Source organism: Orbicella faveolata, unplaced genomic scaffold (assembly GCF_042242905.1).
Source record: "Orbicella faveolata isolate gen_17 unplaced genomic scaffold, um_ofav_v1 contig_24, whole genome shotgun sequence".
NCBI lineage: Eukaryota > Metazoa > Cnidaria > Anthozoa > Scleractinia > Merulinidae > Orbicella > Orbicella faveolata.
The window spans coordinates 26861890-26888889 of NW_028301552.1; the positions used below are offsets into that span (position 1 = coordinate 26861890).

Sequence of the window (27000 nt, forward strand, 5' to 3'; positions counted from 1 at the left end):
AGTAATCTTCTCTCAGATTGCGACAGCACTTTGAAAGGTTCAATATCACTGTGAATACTCTTTTCTTTTCTGGTTGGTAAATAGTGGCCACAGCCCAAGGTACAGCCTCTGGATCTGGGGGAGGACAGCAGGCAGATTCCAGGGTAAGGGGTGTAAGCAATAGATCCACCTCCACTCGTACTGCCACAACCCATGCTAGTAGTGTAGATGGAATAAACAGTTACCACAACAGCTCTAGCAGCATAAGGGCACGTCCACCAAACAGCCCAACTTTGACAAACACTAATGACACAGGTACAGGTAGGTCAGGGGTTGTGCCAGGGAGGCATACCAGAGTGGGATCTACAACCCACACTACATTGACACAAACTGTAACATCCAATGCGGACACAGTTCAATCAAGGGCAGGGATTGTGTCAGGTAGGCGTAACAGATTAGGATCTCCACCCCTTACTACATCGACAGCACTGTCACAGTCAATGCTGATACTTTTCAGTCGGGGGCAGGGAATGTGTCAGGTAGGCATAACAGAGTACGATCTCCACCCCGTACCACATCAACTGGCACTGTGACAACCAATGCTGATACTGTTCAGTCGGGGGCACGGATTGTGTCAGGTAGGCGTAACAGATCAGGATCTCCATCCCGTACTACATCGACACACACTGTGACAACCAATGGTGGTACTGTTCAGTCAGGGGTGGGGATTGTGTTGGGTAGGTGTGACAGATCAGGATCTCCACCCCATACTACATCGACACTCCCAGTGACAACCAATGGTAATACTGCTCAGTCAGGGGCAGGGATTGTGTCAGGTAGGCATAACAGATTAGGCTCTCCCCCCGTACTACATCAACACGCACTGTGACAACCAGTGGTGATACTGCTCAGTCAGGGGCAGGGATTATGTCAGGTAGGCATAACAGATTAGGATCTCTACCCTGTACCAAATTGACACGTACTGTGACAACCAATGCAGATACTGCTCAGTGGGGGGCAGGGATTGTGTCAGGTAGGCATAACAGATTAGGATCTCCACCCTGTACCAAATCGACACGCACTGTGACAACCAATGCTGATACTGCTCAGTGGGGGGCAGGGATTGTGTCAGGTAGGCGTAACAGATTAGGATCTCCACCCCTTACTACATCGACACGCACTGTCACAGTCAATGCTGATACTGTTCAGTCGGGGGCAGGGAATGTGTCAGGTAGGCATAACAGAGTACGATCTCCACCCCGTACCACATCAACTCGCACTGTGACAACCAATACTGATACTGTTCAGTCGGGGGCACGGATTGTGTCAGGTAGGCGTAACAGATCAGGATCTCCATCCCGTACTACATCGACACACACTGTGACAACCAATGGTGGTACTGTTCAGTCAGGGGTGGGGATTGTGTTGGGTAGGTGTGACAGATCAGGATCTCCACCCCATACTACATCGACACTCCCAGTGACAACCAATGGTAATACTGCTCAGTCAGGGGCAGGGATTGTGTCAGGTAGGCATAACAGATTAGGCTCTCCCCCCGTACTACATCAACACGCACTGTGACAACCAGTGGTGATACTGCTCAGTCAGGGGCAGGGATTATGTCAGGTAGGCATAACAGATTAGGATCTCTACCCTGTACCAAATTGACACGTACTGTGACAACCAATGCAGATACTGCTCAGTGGGGGGCAGGGATTGTGTCAGGTAGGCGTAACAGATTAGGATCTCCACCCTGTACCAAATCGACACGCACTGTGACAACCAATGCTGATACTGCTCAGTGGGGGGCAGGGATTGTGTCAGGTAGGCGTAACAGATTAGGATCTCCACCCTGTACTACATCGACACACACTGTTACAACCAATACTGATACTGTTCAGTCGGGGGCAGGGATTGTGTCAGGTAGGCATAACAGATTCGCATCTCCACCCCGTACTACATCGACACGCACTGTGACAACCAATGGTGATACTGTTCAGTCCGGGGCAGAGATTGTGTCAGGTAGGCGTAACAGAGTAAGATCTCCCCCCCGTACTACATTGACATGCACTGTCACAACCAATGGTGGTACTGTTACCATGCATGCAGTGTCAGGTGGGCATAACAGACCACATGTAGGAGGAGGAGATCCTCGCGGTATTCCTACATGTACATCAGCTGATGTTGCTACAACCAATGCCGATACTGTTACCTCGGGGGCAGGGACTGTGTTGGGTAGGCGTAATAGAGTACAAACTCCATCCCGTACTACATCAACACATACTGCTACAACCAATGCTGACACTGTTACCATGGGGTCAGGGAATGGGTTGACTGGAAATGCCAGCTTGGGAAATCCACTCAGTACTACCCCTTCAACATACACAGCAGCAACTAACATTGTTACTGTTACAACGGGGTCAGGGAGCGGGCTGGATAGGCATATCGGTGTAGGGACCATTCCAACCATGACAACTTTTACACATCCCTCAACAATTGGCATTGTGACTGGTGCTGAAGCTGGGAGAAGTGCTGAAGCATCTGTCAGAGGAGGGCTTCTACCACTTAGTGTCAGTGATGGCATAGGTTCTGGTAAGCAATCTGAAGAATCTCTTGGGGTAAGTCATCAACCAGGAAGTACTGTCACAACTGGTAACAACACTGTCCCCACCACTACTACAGTGACAACAATAACAACAACCACTACCACTGTCTTGGGACTGCCAAACACCACAAGTGGTACTGATGAGGCTATGCAAGACAGTGACGATGATCCTCTGAGTATCTTTAGATTAGATGATGTTGAAATGGAAGAACGGGGTCGTAGATGGCGTGCAACATTACCAAGAGAAAGAGATACCAGTAATGTGGCCCAGGTACCTGTCAGCAGGACTGCTACACCAAACCCCGTGACCTCAAACCACACCATCCCAAGGCCACCAGGTACTGTATGGCATGTTTTGTCAAAATGCATTGGTTAAAGTCATTTTAAAGATTTATAGAGTAAAAGCTGCACTTATCTTAACAACCCAACAACAATTAAGCATCCATAATTTTAGATTAACAAAGGTTGCAGTAAAAGATCAAAGTTTCAATTAGTAGCCTTCTCTTTCTGTGTACGTATCTGTACATATGAATTCTTGAAGGACCATTTGTATAATGTATATTACGATAAAGTTTCCATATAACATGCACTCTGATTGGCTGAAAGTGTGTGCTTTATCAGAGAACAGAGCACGGGTTGATGACGGTAAGTTGGCTTTCAAATGATTGCGTCGGAATTTTGACAAATTTGCGCCAAATTAAACATCCCCTGTGATTCAGACAAACGCAATGGAAACGAGCTATTTGTTTGTAGTAAATATGGCTCATAGAGACCATTGTTAGCAACAGTAGTGTTAAAACTGTACTAAAATAACAAGTTTTGCTAGATTCCCACTGACAAAACACCTAATGAAATAAACAAATTCTCAACCTAAACAGTACTTTGATAAAAGACATTATATTTGTTACGAAGGCAGAAATTATACTTAAGAGTGAATGCCTATAAAAATGGACCTAAATCGCCTATCAATGGCACAAGTCAAAAAATTGATTTCGCTTGTATTTTGTCCATAGATAGGTCCTAGTAAGAATAGAAATGGACCATAGTTAGTTTCTGCTAATACAGCTTTCTTTCGTAGAAATACGCCAAAAACGATTTCGACCCGACTGGGCTCAAAATCTACTTCTGGTTTTGCTGAATTTTCCGAATATTCGATTGCTTCGCGCTCCACAGAACAGCTACTTGAGAATCTTTCAATAGATTTTATATTCAGTTCAGGTCTTCGTCGTAAGTCTGAGCGAAAAATAAAATAAATCAAAGTTAGTTTTGGGCCCGAAAAGAGATAAAACTGACACGGAAAATTTTACAGTATGCCGCAGGAGGATTATTGCATTATAACATCGCCATATTTTTCTATGGGCTATAACTTTAAATACCATAAAAACACCTTCTACGGGTTAAATATACACCCACCTGTTAGGATATCAAAAAATATCTCTGGGCAAATGGTTTCAAGTCGCCCGCCTTGGCCTGTGTTTCTCGTAGATTTTGCCCAAAATCCACCATTGGGATGTAAACAACTGCGTGACGCAGAGAGCCACTCTCAAGTAAAATACTCATTTCCAGCAATCCGATGAAAGCAATTTTTGAAAAGTTGTGTGAATAAAATAATGGAAAATGTTTTTTTTTGTTTTGTTTAAGTTAGTATAAATATATATGTTTTTTCATTTGCATTGCAACACCCACGACATTCCTGATAAAGAATGTTACTACAGTACTTCGGGAAATGATTTTAACACTTGTTTGTTTCATAGATTTCACTGATAACTTATAATACAGTGGCAGTTTTAGAGATACACTTAACCAGTCCTCTATGGTTTGCCAATTGAATCATTGACTGACAAACAAGAGAAAATGACAAATAAAGTCAAGTGGAAATACCATAATTTCTATAAACTACTAACTGCGTGACGGCATCTCAGCTCTTCTACCTGTGTAGAAAATTTGTACCTACACAATATGCTCAAACTCAGCTAGAAAACCCGGAATTTCTTGAATTGAATTAGCCGAGGAAGAAATTGCACTTAAGTTTCAATCATACTGAGAAAAAAATCATCTTTTCTACTTTGGTTGTTTGATCATTTAACTGAAATTTGCAGATCATAACACTGGTAGACAAATAAACATTACAGTGGTCGATCTAGGACTAGGTTTACACTAAAGGAGTTTTTTTTGGATTCGTAAAAGTTCTCAGATTCATCAATTTTAGAGTATTCGGATTAGTAGGGGTTTACAGTGAAAGGATATTCGGATTCTTAACCGTTTACACACGACGATAACTCCGGCAACATTCATGATGGAAGGGTTAACAAGCAGTGTGTTGCCTTGACAACGAGAAACAAAATGCCTCCGAAAATTAGGCTAGGGGTAGGTTGAGACAGTCTGAAGTTTTCTTTCAACTCGCTGACCACGGTACTGCTGTCCATCATGTCAGGTCCCTCCAGGTATTTATTCTGGTCTTTACTTCATATCTAGAACCGTCAGGTTTTTGATCGTGCCATCGTCGTCATTTGCGCAGTAAAGTATAAATTGGGTTTCTGAGGAGTATGGCATTACCCATTATAAAAGTGATTACCTACACCTGAAACAGGACGAGGTAATCACCTAGCGACCGCCATCAAATGGCCATCAATGTGCCTACGGCTCGACTACGACTGGATCATGTAATCTGCCATTTTCGTTACACACAAACTCAAAAGATCACAGGCGGAAAAATATCCGGATTGGAGAGAAAATCGTTTACACAGCAAACTCTCCGGATTCAAAAGTTTTCGGATTCAAAGTTCCCACTTTAAATTCCGGGTTCAAAATCTCCGGAGACATGACCAAACCGGGAAGTTTTTATTTCGGATTTGTCCACTTTTGTGTAAACGGCAAAATCAATCCGGCACTAAAACGTTCGGGATTCATCACGAATCCAGAACAATTTCCTCTAGTGTAAATCTACAATCCTGGCCATAAGTTGTTGGGACACCTCCCCTTCTTGCACGCTAAAACCCACGATTTCAACTACGTCCTTAACGTTTTAGAACAAAAGATGAATAGAAGCAAGTACAATTGACCCCCCTCCCCCCTGGCAATGTTGCATGAAAATGAAGCTATTCTGAAGACTAGATCGGATGTGGGAAAAAAGGAGAAAGGGACAATAGAAAGTGGTTAGACAGTTGTGTTGGAACCAAACGCGATTGCTGAAAAATCGCTATTATTGGAGTAAGACGTGAATATCTATCTTATCGTCTCTTTAGTTCGAGAATGCTGTTCTAGGAGGTGAACAATTCTTGAAACGTGGCTATTCTGAAGCTATTGTCAAGGATTTGTTTTCTTCAAGATTTTTATCAACATTGACAGGGGGTAGGGGGGTAGGCGGGCTTGCGTGGTTTTGGTCTTAAGAGAGGCTGCCTGTGAAGTCATCTGCCGTAACTGTCCCAACACTTTTGACCAGGATTGTAGTCTTAAATGAAAAGCGAACATCCATCTTGTTTTGTTCGGGGAAGTCGGTCATGGAAGTGCGAATTTCAATGAAATATATATATAATTTGATTAAGCAATTAGCCAAAAATAGGTTGGCCGCCAAAACAGTTTAGGGTTTAGCCTAACTCTAACCTTAAGTTTTAAGTCTGAAGAAAAAAAGAAAAAAAGCATTGAGCATTTCAGTTGTACGCGCTAACCTGGAAAGCAATCTGTCCAGCACAGTAATTGTTCAAATTAACAGCTTACCGAGACACTCGCGTTGTCGATGCTTCTAATTTATGATTTAAACTTTTAGGATTTGTTTACTTTACTTTTTCCGACTTTTTAACAGGAGAAAAGGCACTAAATGTGCTGGTACAAATAGAAAGGTTTAACCGAAAATCGATCCGTCGAAATCAACAAATACAAATTTAATCACTGTAGCGTTCCTTCAGATCACGTAAGGCTACAAACCAACAATATCAACTTGTCATTATGCTTAACAAATGAACTTAGAATGATTTTCTTTCTAGAACTCATTCTTGTAATTAAAATGATCAAAGAAAGAACGACAGCTTAAAACGACATAGCACTAACACCCGAACTCCAAGTAAATTGCTTTTAATTGGCGTTTTTAATTAACGAAATTTCCAAAGCGATGACTTTCAAAATATTAAAGTTAAAAGTGGTCCATTATGTTTTTCTTTTTTCACCCATAGCTATCTGCGGTTTGTTGGAAACGAATTAGGCTGATTTAGCAAGAGAACAGGAACGTCACTTGACAACGGCGCGCACAGTAGAAATACCCAAATATGGTCAGATGACCACTGCAGGGCGTGCGGAATAACCTGGATTCTGTTCTAATTTGACCATATTTGGGTATTTGTACTGTGCGCGTCGTCGTGACCTTCCCGTTCTCTTGCTAAATCAGCCTATTATGTATTCAGGGTGACCGCCAGCGTCACGCAATTGTTTACATTCTCACGGCGGTTCAGGGAAAAATTTATGAGAAGCACAGGCCAAGGCGGGGACTTAAAACCATTTGCCCAGAGATATTTTTTGATTTTCAAACAGGTGGGTGTACAGTTAACCCGTAGAAAGTGTTTTTATGGCATTTAAAGTTATAGCCCATAGAAAAATATGGCGATATTTTAGTGCTATAATTCGTTTGCAACACATCATAATATTTTGCGTTTCTGTTCGATCTCGTTTCGGGCTCAAACGAAACCTCGATTTATTTTATTTTTCGCTCAGTCATACCATGAAGACCTGAGCTGAATGTAAAAACCATTGAAAGATTTTCAAGTAGCTGCTGTGCGATGCGCAAAGCAATCAAACTTTGAGAAAATTTAGCATAACAGGAAGTAGATTTTGAGCTCAATCGGGGCGAAATCGTTTTTTGCAAATTTCTCCCCAAAAAAGCTGCATTAGCAGAAACTATGGTCCGTTTGTTTACTAGCTAGGGCCAATCTATGGGCAAAAAATGAGCGAAATCGATTTTTCGACTTGTGCCGTTGTTTGGTCCATAGTTATGGGCACTGGCTCTTAAGAAGTAAAGCAATGATAAGAAACAATTGAACTGTCTCTGTTTACAAGAAGTGGGGAAAAACACTCGACTTCGTCTCGTGTTTTCCCCTACACTTCTTTCATGCTCTACCGCTTCCTGTGTGCTTTACAACAGAACAAAGCGCAGTCAAGGCTTCTTTATTTGTTGATTTGATCATATTTGATTTGGAGTTAATGTTATCATTATGCTAGGCTTTTGCATGACAGGCTGAACATATGATATGATTTGATCAGTTTATGGGAAAATAAATTCCATTTGAATTAATAGCACAAACAGACAGGGAGTGTACAGCAGTGGAGAGCTACACTGTGACTACTATGCATGTGTCAGAGCTGTGCTTGCACTTTGCACCATGATACTGCTTCACTACATGGTTTGCTAAGTATTTTTTTTATTAATAACGTATGTGGCACTGAAAGGGAACTGAAAACTAATACAAGTACATTTATTTACTGTTACGTGTTTCAGGTTTAACTGCCTCTGTAATCACAGCTGGAGTTCCCAGGCCATCTGCTGAGAATCCAAATACAACAGTTACAGGTGAGTGCTCTTTTTTTAATATTGCTTTTTCCTTGACTAAGTCACAGATTCAGGACCCATGAGGTTAACATATTGCTTTATCAGTTATCACCTGAAGCACTGGCAGACTGGTAACCTTGAGAGAGTTTTTTTCTCAAAGTACATAAAATTTAACATAAGAATTGTTGAAGTTTCAATGATTGCATATTAGAAATGAACACAATGTCTTTTATGCAGCATTTTTACTTGACATGTCTTGTGTTCCAAAATTCTTTTCAGGAATTACCAGATGCAAGTGTGTTGCTTGATTTATTACCTCAAACTCCTGGTAAGAGTTAACATATTGTATCAAATACAAACTGCACAACAAAACTAATCTTATCAGTCTTCCCATTGGAGGATCCAAGTGCACTTAGCCCAGTACGGTTTGTATTAATTAATATTAACATTCAATACCATGTAGTACAAAAAAGGTGTTTCTTGTTTTGCAGGCCAGCCAGCAAGTGCAATGCAGACATCCATTGCAATGACACAATCTGCAAGCCTGCCATTTAGTCATCCATGCAACTTCCATGTGGTGAGTGAAACAATGCCAGCTGACGGGCTTTTTAAAGTGGATATTAACTGGTATTACATATCTGACAAATCATTTGCATTAGCAACTGGTATATCATCCTTCTTTAGCATTATTAATAAATTAATAACTGTCATAAAAAATTCTTATCGACTTACTATTTTAGCTCATGCAAATGGCCAGAGTGGAAAGAGAACACTGTCGACCTGCACTAATGTGTGTCTGTAGAGAGAGGCAGTGGCTACTGTGGAGGTAACAAAATCTGATTTGACATGCAATATTATATAGGCCCATTATAAGCTTATTTGTTACTAAATGGTTGCAAATAACATGTGTGACAGGAATGGGTTATCTTAACCTGGTGCCAAATGACATTTGTTAAATGTTAAGTAATCTAATATTAATGATAATTTTTTTTTCAGGACGATTTTTGAAAACAGAGAAATTATTGACTTGGTGAATGAGCACTTTCTGTTTTGGGTGCAATCATCTGGTGGAACCGCTGGGAAGCAAGGTAGTATATGTTAAAATTAACATTAGCATAAATACAGGTCCTGCAAAGTCCTAGCATGTTTGTGAGGTACTTTCCCAAACTGGAAAGTCCTGACTGTTAAAAAAAGACTAGATTGGGCCACGGCAGGACATTTACTCTAACACTACATCATTATATACTATGTTTAATTTTTTTGTCACGAAGAACATTCACCCTAACTTGCAACTTGTTAGACAACATTATATTAATATTTAATATTGTCTGTTTTGGACTATAATTAACTATAATCAAGTACTTCTTTTGCTGTATCAAAAAATGGGAAATAAAAAATCAATTTGAATTCATCATGGTTGCTTGGTTTCAGCCTTGGCCACTTTAAAAGATGAAAGTAATACAGGTACGATGGCTATAGTTTGCAGTGTTGGTGGCAAAAAGAGAGTTTTGCTCAAGATGTCAGGTAATTAATTATTCCACACAATCGCAGTTGGATTATGTTCTAAATGACTCAATCTCCAATGAAACATTACTTTTATTTTGTAATAATTATTGAAACTGTTTTGCCTTTGTTACTCAGTCACTCATGTATGCCTCATGAGCGCATGATGTTTCATTCATAGGCCCACCCACTGTAGCTGAACTGAAGGGAGCTCTGGAGGACAAACTTACAACATTTCAAGAACACAAGAGAAACTGGTATACAACTTTATTCAACTTTTATCATGTTATTGTTACACTATGATAATGAGATGTGCTGGAAGTGTATGACTTCAAAATTAAAATTATATCTTAAATTAGAATGTGAAACATTGAACACGATTGATTTTATATTTTACTCTGCTCATGAAATAATTCATGTTTTAAATATAAGTACATGTTACCAGCTATTTTGTCAAGCTATTCGATTACATTCAATCAAATCAATCAATCAATCAATCAATGAATCCCTCAATCAATCAATCAATCTATCAATCCATCACCTTTTTATTGTGCAATATTAATTCATAGGCTCAGACTACAAGAGGAAAGGGAACTGAAGAGGCAGCAGGATCTGGACTATGAAGAGTCACTCCAGAATGACAGAGAGAAGGTGTGAAAAACTAGCAGCACTTTGGCACTCCATGATATGAAAAGAACTGTACAATAATTTTTAAATACTGGCTAATTATATCAAGTGATGTTCTAGCACATCTGATTAGTTCCTTATTTGCTTCAGGCAAAAAGGCAGAGGAATACAAAAGCCTGTCAAACAGACGATGAACCAGCCCCTGAGGTATCACATTTGATATTAGTAATGCAACAGATAAACTATTCTCTTGTTGCTTCTTGCTAATTCAAGCCATTGCCATGGTTAATGGTTGTAATGCATGTACCCCTATCATAACCTTACCACTGTAGAAAACAGGCTTGTTGGCTTTTTCTGTACCACGAAAAATACTTTGAAGGCATTATTTTGGAAGCATGGATGTCCAGCATATATATACACCATCTTTCAAGGTGTTTCTCAAGCCTAAATAAGTTATTAATCAACAAATCATACAAGACAAATTTAAATCCAATAATGAATAATGGGTAATACATTTATAATCTGTGAATTTGTATTCCAGTCACAACCAGAACCAGATGAGGCCACAAATCCACCACCAACAAAGAGGCTGAGATCGGATGAATTGACTTGTGTCATCGTTATTTTGCCAGATGGAGAAAGGCACCAGTTGGATATTTCATGGGAAAGTCCATTGAAGGTGGGTAATGTGAATACTCTGAAGAAATGCAGATTTTGATGCCTTTCATTTACCATTAATATTATAACCCAGATGTATGCACAAGACCATCTAATAATATTATAACCCAGATGTATGCACAAGACCACATAATTTGTCATTTCTAATGTACCCTGCATCACTTGGTTTGTTGTTGCCCCTTCAATATTGGAAAGTTTTGATGGTGAAATTCAATTTGCCCTTGTCTCAAGGCTCCCCTTTTTATTATATGACACCATGGAGTCATGGATATGCTACTCAAAAATATCATCCTAAGGGGCTCAATTTATGATGCTATGGGCAGTTAAGGTGCATGTGAACAATGTTTCCCCAAAAATAGGCTTTTGTATTTGAACAAAACTGTCATGAGCCATCAAAATGTAAACGGCCATGAGTTTGTAAGTCTCAGGCCCATGTTTCTTGTTATTCAATTCAGCCTAATCTTGAATCACACACTTCCAAGAGACACAACTGAAACAATGAACCACTATAATGCAATATACTGAAGTCACTATTGGAAAAACTAAGCAGTAATTAGGGAGTAACTACAAAGTTAAGGATATAGAGTGGTAAAATCAGAGACTTGCCCAGATCCTCATTTAAAATCCCAGACCTAGGCTGATTGGAGAGCTTTTTTTTTCACAATTCTCGCCTGTCAGATGCCATGATTATTCCCATCATAAAATTAATGACCGCAACTGAACTTTTTAAAATTTCCATTATAAAAGAAGTAATCAGGAAATATCAACTTGACATCAATGTACAGCAGATGTCTCTCTCAGGTGTTTGCAACTCCAGGAGATGGCTGAAATTTAAGCTGTGTATAACCTCTTCTGGGAAATCAACGAATATTATCGGTGTGATTGGGTGGGCACAATCCATTGTCTACTAAAATAATATATTTGTTGTTATGTAAAGCAATTTGGTGAGAAACTACTTCTAAGGGCCTCTTATCTCATCTGCTTGCATTTTAAATTAAACACAGGAGTTGTACCAACGAGTCAGAAATTTGCTACCTGAAGGCTCAACAACCATCTCCCTAACCTATCAAGTTGACGGAAACATCTGGAGACTAGTTCCTGACCATGAAACCATGTCTGTGGCACAGTTTCAAATTGAGCCAAATTGTGTCCTGAGGTCCAGTTACGGGGAAGACTTAAGTGAAACTGATCCCTGAAATGACCATTTTCATTTGAGTCAAGAACCTAGTTCAATGAAGGAAATGCCTGACTTGTTTCTTCAGAGAATGGATACGTGGGAAATGCTGACTCCTGAAATTCACTTGAGTGTTTCCAGTTGAGACTTGCAGCACACATTATCTTCAGCCAATTTAAAATGCTGACTCCTGAATCAGTTGAGAACTGCAGCATTCATTGGAATTAAAAGGTTTTTCATTGATTTTAGCATATTTAAAACATGCTTTGGCGTGATTGATCAACCAGGGGAACTCAACAGACTTTTTAAACTTTTCTGCACCAAGCAAATGGAAAATTTATTCACTTACGTTTTAAGAGATTGGTACAACTGAGTTTTTGATTTCATGCATTTATATTTCTACTTAAATGAAAGTCTAGATCAGCATTCTTTCAATGAGCAACGTTTTGAAGCATATTTCCGTTTTATACAAAGTAACCGATCTACTCATAGTTTACACCTGTAAATCACGCCAGAGCATAAATGTCCCATTATCGACCTTTTTACAATTTTTTTATGCCTGGCAACAATGAGTCAAGTTGGTTACTTGATGATACCCCCTGAGACTTGGAATGCTACTCCGTATCTATTGTGAAACATTTGGTCACACTACACACAGTTGAGTAGAGTAAGAGAATTCCAATGTACATCTGACCAAAGAAAGCAGGATAATACCCTCTTAGAAATGAGGGGGGGAACCAGGAAACCATTGCCATAACAATGGGTCTGTATTTGTTTAGTATAAGTATATAATTGGTATTGTTTGTCTAACTCCAGAAAATATACTAACTGCCTTAGCCTTAGGTATGATTAGCAGCCTTATGGTCTCTTCCACACTACACAAGAGAAATTTGAAAACACATGCAACTTTATTTTTAAGTTAGGCCTACTGTCCACAATATAATCTGGCAGGAAAAATGGAACTTTTCAAAAATGCTCTGCTCTACAAACTGGAGGAATTTGAAAATGCCAGCATGGATGAAAAAGTTTGAAAATGAAGCTTTTCAAAGATGATGACATCACAAAAACCATGTGATTTCTCTGCACAAGTTTACCTCAAACACAAGCAATCTCAAATTTCTCTGGTGTAGTGTGAAGGTCACAGTTTGTATTGAAAAGTATTCAAAATTAAAAACGGAAAAACATTGAAAAATATCATGCTCTTCCTATAGTTAGGGTGTAGCCAAAACTACAGCTTAATTTGCAGCTAGCTTTTGATGTGTGGCTTATATAGACTACATACGAAAACATGCCAGGATATTTTTCCGTGAAAATTATCTGTTCTGAGGAGTGCACACAGGTTTTTGAGAGGACCAATGTGCTCTCTGAGGAACAGATGATGTCCACGGACAAATAGATGCGAATATTTTCCTGCCAAATGAAGGCTGTTGTGTTTATTGTCTATTGAATATTTTTTGCAACACGCTAAGTTTTGAAAATTGGGGAACATCACCTCAATTTTATCTGGTGTATAATCAGTCATGTGACACATTTACACCAACTGCGTGCTAGCTAAAATATCTGATGGATTATAATGCCAGATATCAACTTGTCCTCAAGTGTGTAAGAGGGAAAAGTTGTTAATGTAAATGGTAGGGGAGGTTAAAGTCTCGTGTAGGATGGGTGTATGATTTTCTGCTTTCAAATGACAGAGCTGTCCAAAATTGTTTTGCTGTTCTCTTTTGATATAAATTCACCAAATATTGCCTGCTTAATGACATTTTGCAGGGCACAGAAAAGAAACTGAATACAGTCAGCAGAAGTATGATTATCATTGAAAGTTTAATGTAAGGTCTGATTCAATGAATGTTGATTGAAATAATTCTTATAAAAATCCTTATCTCCCTTAGTTGACAAAACAGAACATAGATTCTGAAAAGAAGTATTTACAAAAATTGATAAGTGAATAATGGATGGAGAGTTATTTTTCTTGGTAAGCATAGACAAAAGATAAAACATAAAGGTAACTTAGACTAGTAGATTTATACTAAAACAATTAGATTATTTGCTCTTGATTTCTATGTGTGATAGTTGACGAGGATGCAGCACGTGATAGAAATCTCTAGCTCATAATCTAATTGCTTAAAGTAGTTTGTAGGCCTTAGCCTTTTGTCTAGGAGAAAAGCATCTGGTTGTCAAAATAAGGTTCGGATAACAAGATGTTTGTACATGTCAGTTGCAAAAAGAATAAAATCAAGCAAAACTCGCTATTCTAAGACCCATCCCGTCCATTTTAATATCTTTAAGTGTTGAACAGTCGGATTTCCTCTTGTTCAGCTACACTCCCACTGAAGTAACATTCCAGTATCACTCAGATCACCTATAGCAAAAAAGTATATTATTTTTTAACAGTGAGTTGACATTCAAAGACAATAAAGTCTGACCTGACAAGAAATTTTCATGTTGGTCATGTTTTTAGTGGAAGGGAGCACACAGGCAGTTAATGGAAACACTATCGGGGTGGCAAAAGTAAAGTGAAAAGGGGTTGCACAAGGAAAGTGATAATTTAAAAAGGGTAAGGGGAAGCTGTGAAAAGCCTGCATGAGAATATATCTAGACCCAAACATAGCCCGGCCCAATTTAGTTGCACAGCAAGCTTTCCAAAAAATCAGTTGGAGACAAGTAAAAGTCACACTGTGGCAGACATTAGAAATCACACCATATACTCATTACAAATTGACTCTTAAGGGTCAACGTGTTCATTGGAGCTTATTGCCAATACAGTGCCATTGTGAACTCAGTTGTTAAAAATAGCTATTATGGGATTCTCAGGGGGCTAATGAGTAGGTATTTGCCTCCTAAGTATCTGATAATAGCTATTTGAATCAAAATCAAAATGGCTGCCGTATTGACAAAAAGGTCCCCTTTGAACAATATCATAAGCTCGTTTCGGAAAGCATTTGGCCCACAATTTTTTCCAAAGGAAACAAGTAATCCGAATAAGGAACTTTATTATCAGCAAAAGATACTGGTAATTACAAATTAATTTTCTGCAACAAAATAGTCTTTGATCTAACATGATAAACCATTCAAATGATAGAATATGGAACAAGTTGAAGAATTCACTTTATGTGCACATACCCCGAATTACCTTTAAGACTTGCTTAAAGTATGAAAATAACTCAAATATCTCAAGCCACAATTTAAAGTTATCTCTTGCGATATACTGTCAGTAGTTACCTGTATATTGCTCGTGTAACAGAAAGATGTTGACTTATATTTTGTGCCTATCAAGCTTCACTGGCAGGGGAGCATGTGCTCGTGCACTCTAATTGAGGCGACAAACTCAGTGAAATAAACTTAACAAACATACTGCAATACTGAAAACGCAATTTTGTTTAGTACAGAAAGAGGTGAAAAAATCCCCAAGGGAAAAGTCAGGAAATTTTAACTGAATAAAGGGAAAAATAACAACGTGAAGAAAATTCACGGGAAAATTAAAAATGTCAACAGACCTGATTTAATTGTCTGGAAGAAACATTTGGTGTCACCGTGAATTTCATGATATTTTTACATAACAAAGAAGAAAAATTTGATGAAAACTAGTCAGTCTCTGTTACAGTCATCAGAGTGAAAAAAGGGCTGTAATTTGAGGTCAGAAACAGCCACTAAATCTGACATTTCATATTTGGTCATGGAAAATTTCATTATGATCAGAGAAGGGTTAGGGAATTTTGAAAAGTGATGTCCGAAGCAACCATGTAACTAAGATAACTGGCAAACCACCACTTGACCTGTAGATGTTACCCTTTTTTTCACTTGCAAGCTTGTAATTATTGAAAATGAGGAAAAATAAGACAACACCAGTTCGGGTTATTACTGGGTCATGAAATATATTTCTTTAACACTTGAAGCAATCTGTCCTTGCATTTGAAAAAAAGGAAGTGATGACTCACTGTTCCAACAATAATTATGCCAGTTCACGAACTCCAGACAAATATCCTTGCACTAAAACATGACTGACAGAAACAAGGTATGATCAATAGCACAAGTGAAACTTATCAAAAAAGCTGCCATCCTCAACTGAAATGACACTTGTCTGTAAATTTCAGGAGTCAGCTTTTACCACATATTCCTTGTCTGAGGATAGTGTATGCTGCAACAGTCTCTACTAAAATTCCATGTGCATGAAATTTAAGAGCCAGCATTTGCCCACATATCCATATTCTTGCAGATCTGAATCCAGCTTGATTTAATGGTTAAATTGTAGAACCAAAATAAAGCAGTAGAAATTGCCTGACTTGAAAATAAACATTAATTCCCCGGTTTCCATCCTCCTCCTCCGGATGAAATGATTCTTGTAGCACCATAATGACATGTTCTGGAACATATAGTGAAATTGGAGCCACCTCCACTCCTGATAATTCATTCTCCTGAGGTAGTGGTGCATTGGGGTCATCCCCATACATGACTAAATCATCTGGCAGGCTATCATCCATAATACCTCTTACACCAGAGTAATTGGAAGAATGATGTTGCAGAATACCAGAAATCCATAACTGATGCGGAGAAAGGCTATGCTCAGTAGAGAGTCCATGATTATTAAATGTCTCAATAAACTGTGCTAGTGTATTATTGATCCTTGGGATGTAAACATAATGTAAGGCAAAGAGATCAATATCATTATTGCGACTAAGTAAACCAATTTGCTCCATATGTAAAAATATGTTTTTAAAAATATATAAAATGCAGTGAACCACCTCACGCCATAATCTTTCAATCCTTGTGTTGTGAACACTCGGCCCGGTGATGAAACTTCCACGACCTTCACCCCTGTATTGAATCATTAGGTCACAAACTACGATGTTTTCTCCTCCGTCATCTGCTCTGACTCTGGAAGGCAATCCCCAGATATTGATTGATTCTTGAAACAAGGCAAGCACTGTTGCTGCCCTGTTGTTGTTACTGCACCTGAGATAAACAATCAACCAAGAGTAACCGTCAATGCAACCATGGATGACAAATCGCCAGTGACGCAATTTCAGGTTGCTGTCAATGTGCCAGAGAAAATTGAGATGTGGCACTCTGTAAGGCCTACGTGGTATTTGCTGTGCCCAGCGACAAGCTCTACCAATTGGATCCAGGGTGATCAGGGCATCACGCACCCGCCATCTCTGGATGCAGATCCCACATCTTCGTAGTGCACCTTGCATGTATCTTTCCCCACAACGAGGCATTGAAACAAGCTCCTCTTGCACAATTTGCTGCAATTCTACTTGCTGGATTGGGGATTACGTTAAAAATGAAGGAGGTATGTCTAGATCAATGGCCCACCTACGTATGGTCCATCTAGACACACCAAGAATGTTAGCAATGCTGGTCCACGAAAAGTAACAGGAATGTAAAAGCATGATCTGTTCTCTAGAAATTTCATAAGAAGGACGGCCTACAGCGCCTGTATACCTAACAGGAGCACGGTAGGAGCTGGGAGTGAAAACAGGTAGCACCCTAAATAAATCCTTGATTAAGCTGAGCTCTCTGGATAGCCGTCTTAGGTTGTTGACATCATTTTGTGAAAACTCAGAGGATCTTTCAACAAAGGCAATGACCTGATGCATGTGAAAAACTCTGCATTCTCCCTATTCAAAGGAGAATTGTGGCACCTATTTAATTCCTGCAGAAGGGACAAAATGGATGCCACAAAGCGCTGCAGTTGCCTGTTGGCATCTTGCCTGAACACAATGCATAGGAAAGTAACAAACAAAAACATGAACAGGAGTTAAAATGGCAGAAATATTCCCTCTCTCTGTTGGCATCTTGCCTAAACAAAATACATAGGAAAGTAACAAACAAAAACATGAACAGGAGTTAAAATGGCAGAAATATTCCCTCCGACCCCAGGCTAGATTTTAGATGTCATTTCCGCACTTAATTTTCATTAACTATCATCATTAAAATAAATATAGGGATAAAATAGAAACCAATTATTGTCAGCACATCACAATTTAAACTTCACTTTATATTTAAAGTCCACATACGACTTTTTAAAATAATGTGTGTGAAAAGAAACTTAACATTAAAGCAAGGCAAATAGACGGAATTGTAAAAATAAAGATATCTTATTAAGGATCTACATTACAATTAACTCACCTATCCACATAAACCACAGAAATCAGAAACAAAACCACGAAGAACTTTGTAGGCGTCATAGCACCACAACACTTTAAAAGCGCAAGATGTGTTGGTGACCCTCGGTGCGACAAGAAAAAGGAGATTACAACGATATGAATAAGAAAAGCGACTTCTTTTGCTGAGATAAATCTTCGAAACACCTAAAGTCGACAATCAAAATATGGCGGAACTGTATCGAACCGAGAGAAACTGGGGTAAATAGGCTTCATGTAGGAGAACAGTTTCCGTCCTTAACAACAGGTGGTAACTAAGGGTTCGAACGTCACTACCGGCTTCACGTTACATGGTATGAGTCATTACGAGCTTTGCATTACATGGTATAGCCATGACAACCATCTTATTTCAAGATAGAATTACATGACATGATGATATCACATTACTTATTTCGACCTATTTCGACCTGTTTCATGTCTTTTTTGACACATGATGAGTCGTAATATGTTGTAATATGAGTCGTAATATGTCGCAATATGTTGAAAAGTAATTTTGCTACAGATGGCGCGTCATACAGAGAAGGTAATGATGTTCCTTGAAGCTGTGACGTAAATACCCAATCAGTATCAGTGGCTGTTTCCAATCAAGGTGAATCCTCTCGCTTTTACTGAAAGTTTACAGACAAGCAGACTCATTTTCTTCTTAGTTTAAGGGGGGACATGGTGGCTGATAACACTGTGAAGAGGGAGATCGTCTGGCAAAGAGTGACAACTGATTCAAGGTCAGTGGAGCTTGGTTTTATTTCTGGCAAAGAAGACGAAGAGGAGTTTCTAAAAGCTCAACAGCGCTTAAGAGTCCCTGTCTAAAAATATGAAAAACTAGACACTTTGCTACGTGTACCCAGGCAGTTGTTATACTGAGAGCAGTGTTCTCCCTAGGTATTTTAGGCCAGGCGGGCCGCCTGGCTTGATTCGCTTGAAAATCGTTGCTTCCTGGCTTAAAAATGAAGATTTAACCCAATGTAAGCTTAATTTGAGATTTGGAAATGGGAATTCCTATCCATAAGTAAAGAAGAAATCACTCAATAAAGTTGATGAAACATTGCTTGGTGTTTTTTTTTTTACTGTGTTTTCTTGCAATTAATTTGGTTATTTAAGTGATTTACCCTTACATGAATTTGTTCAAACCTGTGATGCATTGGTTTCATGGAATGGCAGCCATCTTTAAATTGTCCCGAGAACAGAAGGACACTTCAAGGTGTCAGTCGTGTCAAAAATGGCGAACTCAGTGGGCTCAGCGTGTTCAGAAAAGAAAAGAATAGCTTCCCAAAGTAAGTTAAGTTAATTTTTTTCTCTGGAAAAGAGACACAAAGGAGAAAGTAATGTGGCTGGGGAAGTCGGAGCTCTCAACATCTGTTAATTCAAAACACCGAAAATCAGGTTTTGATCCAGCTTGGCTGAAGGACTTTCCGTGGCTTGAGACTACTATAAACAATGACAGTGGGAGTAATAATCACAATTGTATGTTATGCAAGTTGTGTAGAAAACATAACCAAAGACCCCAGAGAGTAAGACAAGGATGTGCTGTTTGGGTTGATGTTCCGTGTTTCAACTTCAAGCGGGAAGCTTTAAAAGAACACGAAAAAACAAATCACCACAATGTTGCAGTTAATATGGAAGTTCAACTTGGTTTAACAGCTGTTGATGGTGGTATAGAAAGTGCCTCTAAAGAAGTGTTGAGTGCTGAACGAAAGGCATTTATTGGCCACTTAAAATGTATGTGCTGGCTTATAAAGGCCGAAGTGTCACACACAACCAACTTTGAGTCATTGATTGAACTGTGTGAGTCACTGGGATGTGAATATCTTCAAAATATAAGAAAAGCAGACAATGCAAAGTATACATCGGAACGGTTCATGCAGGAAGTTGTTGAAGCTCTGATGACATTTTGAAGTAAAGGCTTCACCTTTCTTTGCTATCTTGGCTGATGAAACAACTGACATTGCCATTCTTGAACAGCTTATTTTGTATGTGAGATATGTTTCAGATAAAGGAATCATTAAGTGTTTATTTCTTGGAACATTTGAGCTTTCAAATATAGTAGACAAACAGTGAACAAGCTAAAAGCTTTCTGGAAAACCCAAATATATTGAAACTCTCTGACGAACAAAGTTCACGTTGCAAAAAAAAAAAACCTTTCAGGAGTGCGAGTCTATCTTGGGTTCCTTTCAAGTGGGTAAAACACCCAGAAATGATGGCATTCCAATAGAGTTCTACAAAACTTTCTGGCCCTTAATAGGTGAATTTATGATTGCATCTTTTAATGAGGCCTTTGATAATAAGGAAATGTCTTCCTCTCAAAAGCAAGCTTTAATTACACTCATTGAAAAGAAAGGAAAAGATAGAAACTATTTAGAAAATTGGAGACCAATATCCTTAATTAATGTAGATGCCAAAATTGCTTCCAAAGTAATTGCAGTAAGAATTATCAAAGTCCTTCCAGAGTTAATACATACTAACCAAACAGGTTATGTTAAGGGCAGGTTCATTGGTGAAGTGGCAAGGTCAATTATAGACGTTATGGAGTATACAAAACAACAAAATATACCAGGCATATTATTGTTTATTGATTTTGAAAAGGCGTTTGATAGTATTGACTGGAATTTTATGCTAAAATGCTTAGATGCTTTCGGTTTTGGGCCTACCCTCATAAGATGGGTAGAAACATTTTATAGAGACATAACTAGTTGTGTATTAAATAATGGTATTTGTACACCATATTTTGAATTACAGAGAGGAGTAAGACAAGGAGACCCGTTATCACCATATTTATTTATTATTGCAGCCGAAATTTTAGCACTCGCTATTCGAAGCAGAGAAGACATTCAAGGCCTAATAATAATAATAATAATAATAATAATAATAATAATAATAATGGCACTTCAGGCAGTATATCCACAGGGTGGCTCTTCGCCTGCCCGATGCTAACTAAATTTACAATTAAAAAGATATCTAAGAATTTTAAGAATTTATATCTATATGTAAACGAGATAAAATTGTGTTTTAAGATATGCTAAAATAAATAAATGAATAAATAAATAATTAAAATTATGCCAGGTGTTCTAAAGCTCTCTTAAAAATAATGTTTTTGGTGTCTTTACAAAATTAATGCCTAATGATAGGGCAGGAAGAATTTAAGCTGGTACAATATGCTGATGACCTTACTCTGTTTGTACCCAATATTGAATGTGTAAAACTCATCCTTCAATTGCTTGATCGATTTACAATTTGTTCAGGCTTAAAGGTTAATCATACTAAAACTGAGGCAATGTGGATTGGTTCATGCAGACAAAATACAGAGACACCCCTGGGGCTAAAGTGGAGCAAAAGTGTCGAAGCCCTGGGGATGGTATTTACCTATAATGATACTGACCAATTACAGAAAAATTTTTTATGATAAATTAAAAGACATTCGAACACAAATACGGTTATGGAATTGCTGAGGTCTCTCACTATTTGGCAAAGTTACCGTCATTAAATCACTTCTACTTCCCAAAATGCTATGTGTTCTCAGTTCTAACAACTCCAGAAGAATTTATAAAACAATTAAACACTATTATTTATAGTTTTTTATGGAAAGGGACACATAAAATAGCTAGACTGGCAGCTGTAAATGACTTGAAATATGGAGGCTTGAACTTAATAGATCTTGAAATGTATGTTAAGTCGTCAAGATTAGCTTGGCTTGGTAGATTTTTTTCAGAAGGCTCGTCCCCATGGAAAGCTTATATTACTCATTTGCATGAGGCTTTGGCGGGGTTTTTCTATTTAGTTGTAATTACGATGTCAAAGACTGTAAAATTAATTCCACTTTTTATAGAGAACTTCTCCACTGGTGGGCTGACTTTAGAATTGCCTTTTCAACAAAGCCATCTACATCTTACAATATAATTTGGAACAACAAAGATATTAAGATAGATAATAGAACAATATATTGTTCAAATTATGTTAAAGCAAGTATCCTCCTTAATATATAGATTTAGGCCAGCCTAAAAACGGAGCTCCTCAGTTATTTTTCGGAATGACACTAATGAAAATAATCCAACTTGTATGAGGTAAATTGCGAATGATTTAATAGTTTTAGCCGGAACTAGTATTACATCAGCAGATCGAGGTGTAAGATGGTGTGATTATGAAGTATAGAGCCATGATTTCAAGGATTTCTTGGAAGCCACCAAAAATCTTGATCACATAACAGAACTGTCTTCTGTGCTTTTTGGTGGCATTTCTTGTTCTTTCCTACCTTATTCAGAAAGACAAGGCATTGTTATTAATCATTATATTCTTCCTCAGCTAACATGGGGACTCCCACACAAAAGAAGTTTACACATTTTTTTGTTGTGGGGACTGATTGAAATGCAGTGGTTACAATATACTCAGTCCCTGAATCTCTACCAAATGAAATCTCACAAAAATACCAAAACAGTATACATATGTGAAAAGTTGGAAAGTTTTGTTTTCTAACCTGTCCCCAAAGATATATTTAGCCATCTTCACTATTGTATGGAGTCTCCTCCTGCTGGAAGGGTTGCAATAAGCAAAATCACCCTCACATGGATGGTAATTAAGATATTTTTTTTTTTTGCTGATCATGAATACTTGCATAGGCTTCTAATAGTAATTTTAGTATTCAATTTCAATGTGATTTGTTCTTTTTCTCGACTGGCATTGTGGACTACAAGAGCTGTTATTGGGTTCCATTAATTAATTTTGCTATGATTAAATTATACCAAGAATTATCAGTACGCTAAGAGGAAGTTATATCATGTACATGTATTTTGTCTGCACTACACAACCAAATGCACTCCAAGGTTATCAGGCATAGGTACATTTGTCAGAAGAGCCCAGCATATCCAAGATATGTTTTGATTGACACATCAATTAAGGTAATTTACAGCAAAATGGATAAAAAAAAATATATCAATATCCTACATGCACCAAAGCCAGACAGGGGGTTATAAGGCAATCATTTAAACAACAGATTGAAATAATTTATAAATTAGAGAACACTATTTCTACAACAGAATGGAACAAATTAACCTTATCGGACATTGCGAATGGCAAGGCTGTCTGTAGAATGTCACAAATTTCTCAACCCTTTCTCTCTACAAAAATGCTAATCCTGCAACTTTGCTTAAGACCCAGTTCTCCATTTCGTGTTGGCAAAATATCAATTTATGCCATGTCCAATGCAGATTATCACAAAATTGATTTAAAAGCTCAATAAATATCATTTTAAAGCCAAAAAGCCAATTATTTAAATAAACCATGAGTAAATTATCTCTAAGAAAAAACTGATTAATTTAAAAGACACTTAAAAATAATTAGTTAATATGTGTTTCTTAATAATGTAATGCAGTGTATCTGTCACAATGTTGCAGCTATGCTATTACTACAAACAGGATGGGTTGCAGAACTGAACCTCCAAGTCAGTTTATTCAGTGAACTTGGTGCAGAATTTATAATCCCATCAAGTTGTCTGTAAATACAGAGAAACCAAACAAAGCATTACAATCATAAGTAATGAATTACTGAACTCTTTTACATGTATGAACAGTGTATGTTCCATTAATATTGGGGATCTCTCAGAAGCTGCATCCATGATAAATTAATTTGTTCCCAGATGCATTTGTTTATAGAACTTTTCACAAATTAATATCTCTGTCATAACAGTGATCTCTGTGTTCTACAACAATTAGTACACAAGAAAAATCCACTCAGTGAGATATTGTTTACAATAAAGATAAATGCCTATAAGCAATCATAAGGACCTTAAATTTATATTTCCTCAGAAATATCTCACCAGGCCATGGTTGCTTTGAAAATCTTTGATGTTTTAATACGGGCTCCCCATCTATAAACTGTTCGTATATTGACGGACAGGAACAGGCATGTAATTCCTTTCTTTGATATACAGTGTACTTCATTGTTAGTTGTTTACTGAGTGTTAGTAGTGAATCAAATGCTAGGGATTGGTACTCCAACTTTCACTGTGGCAGGCTCTGCCCTGAAATACAAAGCAAACTTACATAACTGTTATGAACTTTGCCACTTGCTTTCAAGAGCAAATGTAATTTGCTTCAAACAAGAAACTGGAACATTGAGGGTTACAACAATGTGCAGAGTCCCAACCACAGGGTCATCCAGGCTGTTTGGTTGTACATATATCTGTACAACTGTATATGAGTTCAGCTTCCAGAAGAAAATTATCAGAGTTTGTCAGGATAAATACTGATGTTCTTGCTTACTCAATGAATGAATGTGCAGTTTCAGAAGATATTCACACCCAACACCCATTCATGGCCAGTCTTTAGAAATTCCAAATTAAAGTATCAGGAATCAAGAGCTCTAATAGAGAAAAAACCTCCATGTGGGGTATGAATCTTTTCTTGAAGAAAACAATGTCTGAGAAATCATTAATTACAAAATAACGTTTAAGAAACATCTTACCTTTCAGAGAATTTTGTAATCTACACTGTCTGGCCAGTTCATATATTTGACAAGTTGGCACTGGGTGTGTTTGTAAATTTGTGCACTTCAACATCACATTACTCCAGTAGCACTAGTCAACTAAAAACAGCATAATTTGGTTAATTAATATACACTGTACATTATTAGGTTGAAATATTGGTGTAGATTGTTGCACATCAACAGATACAGAAACTATTTGCTCCTGAATCATAACGAGTGAAAAATCGTGCATGAGACATTTACATGTACATGTAACAGCCCTCCACCTCAGAACCATCACAGATATGATATGATATTTTTAAACTCTCTGAAATTTCAGATTATTCAAGATTAACATATGCACATACATCATCTGGGGCAACCCTAAAACACTGAATTTGGAAACCGAAATCCAGAATCCAGAATCTGGAATCCAGAATCCGGAACCAAAAACCAGAATCTGGAATCCAGATATTATGAATGATGATAGAAATAATTCACTTCAGCAATGTCTAATAAATAAATATGAGCAAAAATTATTTTGTTGTTATTTATTTTCTTGGCTTTACTTCAGCCACAGACTGTAATTGCTAAAAAATTATTGACTAGTTCTGAACAACCCTTAGCTATATATCTGGCACGGTTGTTCAAAAGCTGCATAAAGCTATCCATTGGGTACATCACTATCCAGTCAGGGTTACTGATTTTTTGGGTGCATAGAGTTACTCATAGCCTGCTAGCAGGCTCTAGTATCTGTCTCTAGTGTCTGAGCAGGCTAAATAGGGGTCTAGTGTTTTTCTGCATTGGCATGTCACCAAGAGCCTTCATGCAGCTTTGCCACTCACGTCCCTAGCCCAAACACGAGAGCCTGCTCCTAGGCTAAGTTACCCATCTTTTGTTCAAGCTGCCCCTAGTGAGAGCCCGCTTCCTGTCTAGATCAAATTGCTCTGAGAAGACTGGTGAGCAGCACATTAACAACAAGCTATTATAGGCTATTGCAGTGAGTTTCTGGCAGTCTTTTAGCATCTTTTAACAACATGTGGTCTGATCTGTTAGCAAGTGAGAAGCAGACGGAAGTAAGTGTGCAACATTTCTACAAATTGTTTTAATATGATGGCCACCAAGAATATGAAAGGCTGATTTGTCACAGTATCAGTGTGGAAATTGTGTTAATCTGGAATTGGTCTTGTATCTGTTGGAAAAATCAAATTTCTTATTTAGACCAGATGGGTTAGCCTTTGGACTTCGAAAGTGGGGACGTGACTGTCAATGTACAGGGGGCTGCTAGTGACGGATATCCTGTTCTCTATGACATTTTCTATCTTGTTCAGTATCTACGCAACATAAAGGATAAATTTATACTCCTGGTAAATTGAAGATGAAGATCACTTTTTAAACAAAATGGCAATTACCAGCAAGCTTATTTTAGACACTCTCAAGGTGCTTGGAATAAAATTAAGACGCACTCTACTGAGATTCTCATAATCATAGCCCTCACTAAAAATAACGGTTGCACGATTTCAACAGACAGGGAATTTGTGTTTCAAAAAAGGTTAAGTTTGAGGTCCTTTTTACTTGGCAGCTTACTTTTTACAGTCAAAAAGATAAGCAAAACAATTTTCGCGTATTTGAAGAACTTATTTTCTTTGATTCGTGGATTCCGGTTTCCGGTTTCTGGATTCTGGTTTTTGGTTCCAGATTCTGGATTCCGGTTTCTGGGTTTTAGGGTTGCCCCATCTTTAACAGAGTGTTTGCTTCACATTCAGTTTACACATGGCTGTTATCCAGCATAGGCAGACTTATAAGTTTTCCTTCAAAAATATATTGCAACAACTATTGCATCTTTCATTACCTATTCTTGTGATGAAATGACACAAGATTCAAGAACAAGAAGTCATAAGCATAAAACTAACTTACGTGGTAGTGCTTACAGTTCCTCTTACTGTCTGCACATGCCGTCCATAAACTGGTGCTGCCTGGACAATGTACTCATTTTTCTGATCACACCTTTTAAAACGTCACTGTTATATAATTTGCCCTGAAAAAGCAATACATGAAATGTTATGCCTTTGGCACTCACCAAATACCTTTACATGATGTATAATGTACACCATATCAACATTCACAATTCTTTTTACTTTCATTGTAACTCTTTTGTGTCATTTTCCCTCACTTGAAGACAGGACTTCCACATTAGGTGATAATTTGCCTCTGGAATCTCTATGAATTCACAGGGAGTGATAACAATTAAATTGTGACTAATTTTAGCAAAGGAGGCGTTCAA

At 38.1% G+C, this 27000-nt stretch overlaps 2 protein-coding genes and 2 long non-coding RNA genes across 4 annotated transcripts in view; 2 read left to right on the forward strand and 2 right to left on the reverse strand.

Moving 5' to 3' along the window:
- LOC110047773 (uncharacterized) overlaps window positions 1-14359 on the forward strand; it is a 26967-nt gene extending 12608 nt beyond the window's left edge. Inside the window, exons 9-23 of the mRNA XM_089292387.1 lie at window positions 85-568; window positions 721-815; window positions 980-1392; window positions 1521-2922; window positions 8070-8200; window positions 8400-8448; window positions 8612-8697; window positions 8861-8946; window positions 9117-9208; window positions 9552-9644; window positions 9805-9880; window positions 10193-10274; window positions 10401-10457; window positions 10792-10929; window positions 11933-14359. Of these exons, the coding sequence (XP_089148513.1) occupies window positions 85-568; window positions 721-815; window positions 980-1392; window positions 1521-2922; window positions 8070-8200; window positions 8400-8448; window positions 8612-8697; window positions 8861-8946; window positions 9117-9208; window positions 9552-9644; window positions 9805-9880; window positions 10193-10274; window positions 10401-10457; window positions 10792-10929; window positions 11933-12124 (3476 nt within the window). The 3' untranslated portion in view covers window positions 12125-14359. The remainder of the gene's footprint in view (window positions 1-84; window positions 569-720; window positions 816-979; window positions 1393-1520; window positions 2923-8069; window positions 8201-8399; window positions 8449-8611; window positions 8698-8860; window positions 8947-9116; window positions 9209-9551; window positions 9645-9804; window positions 9881-10192; window positions 10275-10400; window positions 10458-10791; window positions 10930-11932) is intronic.
- Window positions 12405-18207, reverse strand: LOC149111138 (uncharacterized). Its single transcript, XM_089291496.1, has 2 exons — window positions 16842-18207; window positions 12405-14461 (listed from the first exon to the last, which is right to left on the reverse strand). The coding sequence occupies exons 1-2, from the start codon at window positions 17316-17318 to the stop codon at window positions 14453-14455; spliced, it is 486 nt and encodes a 161-aa protein (XP_089147622.1). The 5' UTR covers window positions 17319-18207; the 3' UTR covers window positions 12405-14452.
- Window positions 18208-18528: 321 nt separating this feature from the next.
- On the forward strand, window positions 18529-21317 carry LOC149111139 (uncharacterized). Its single transcript, XR_016207837.1, has 2 exons — window positions 18529-18789; window positions 18914-21317. It is a non-coding gene; the product is annotated as an uncharacterized LOC149111139 (long non-coding RNA).
- Window positions 21020-26990, reverse strand: LOC149111140 (uncharacterized). The gene is made up of 4 exons (XR_016207834.1): window positions 26634-26990; window positions 24717-24836; window positions 24070-24273; window positions 21020-23745 (listed from the first exon to the last, which is right to left on the reverse strand). It is a non-coding gene; the product is annotated as an uncharacterized LOC149111140 (long non-coding RNA).
- Between the last annotated feature and the right edge of the window lie 10 nt (window positions 26991-27000).

Excerpts from the sequence above, each read along its gene's own strand:
- LOC149111138 (XM_089291496.1), bottom strand. The coding sequence starts at position 17,318 with ATGCCTCGTTGTGGGGAAAGATACATGCAAGGTGCACTACGAAGATGT.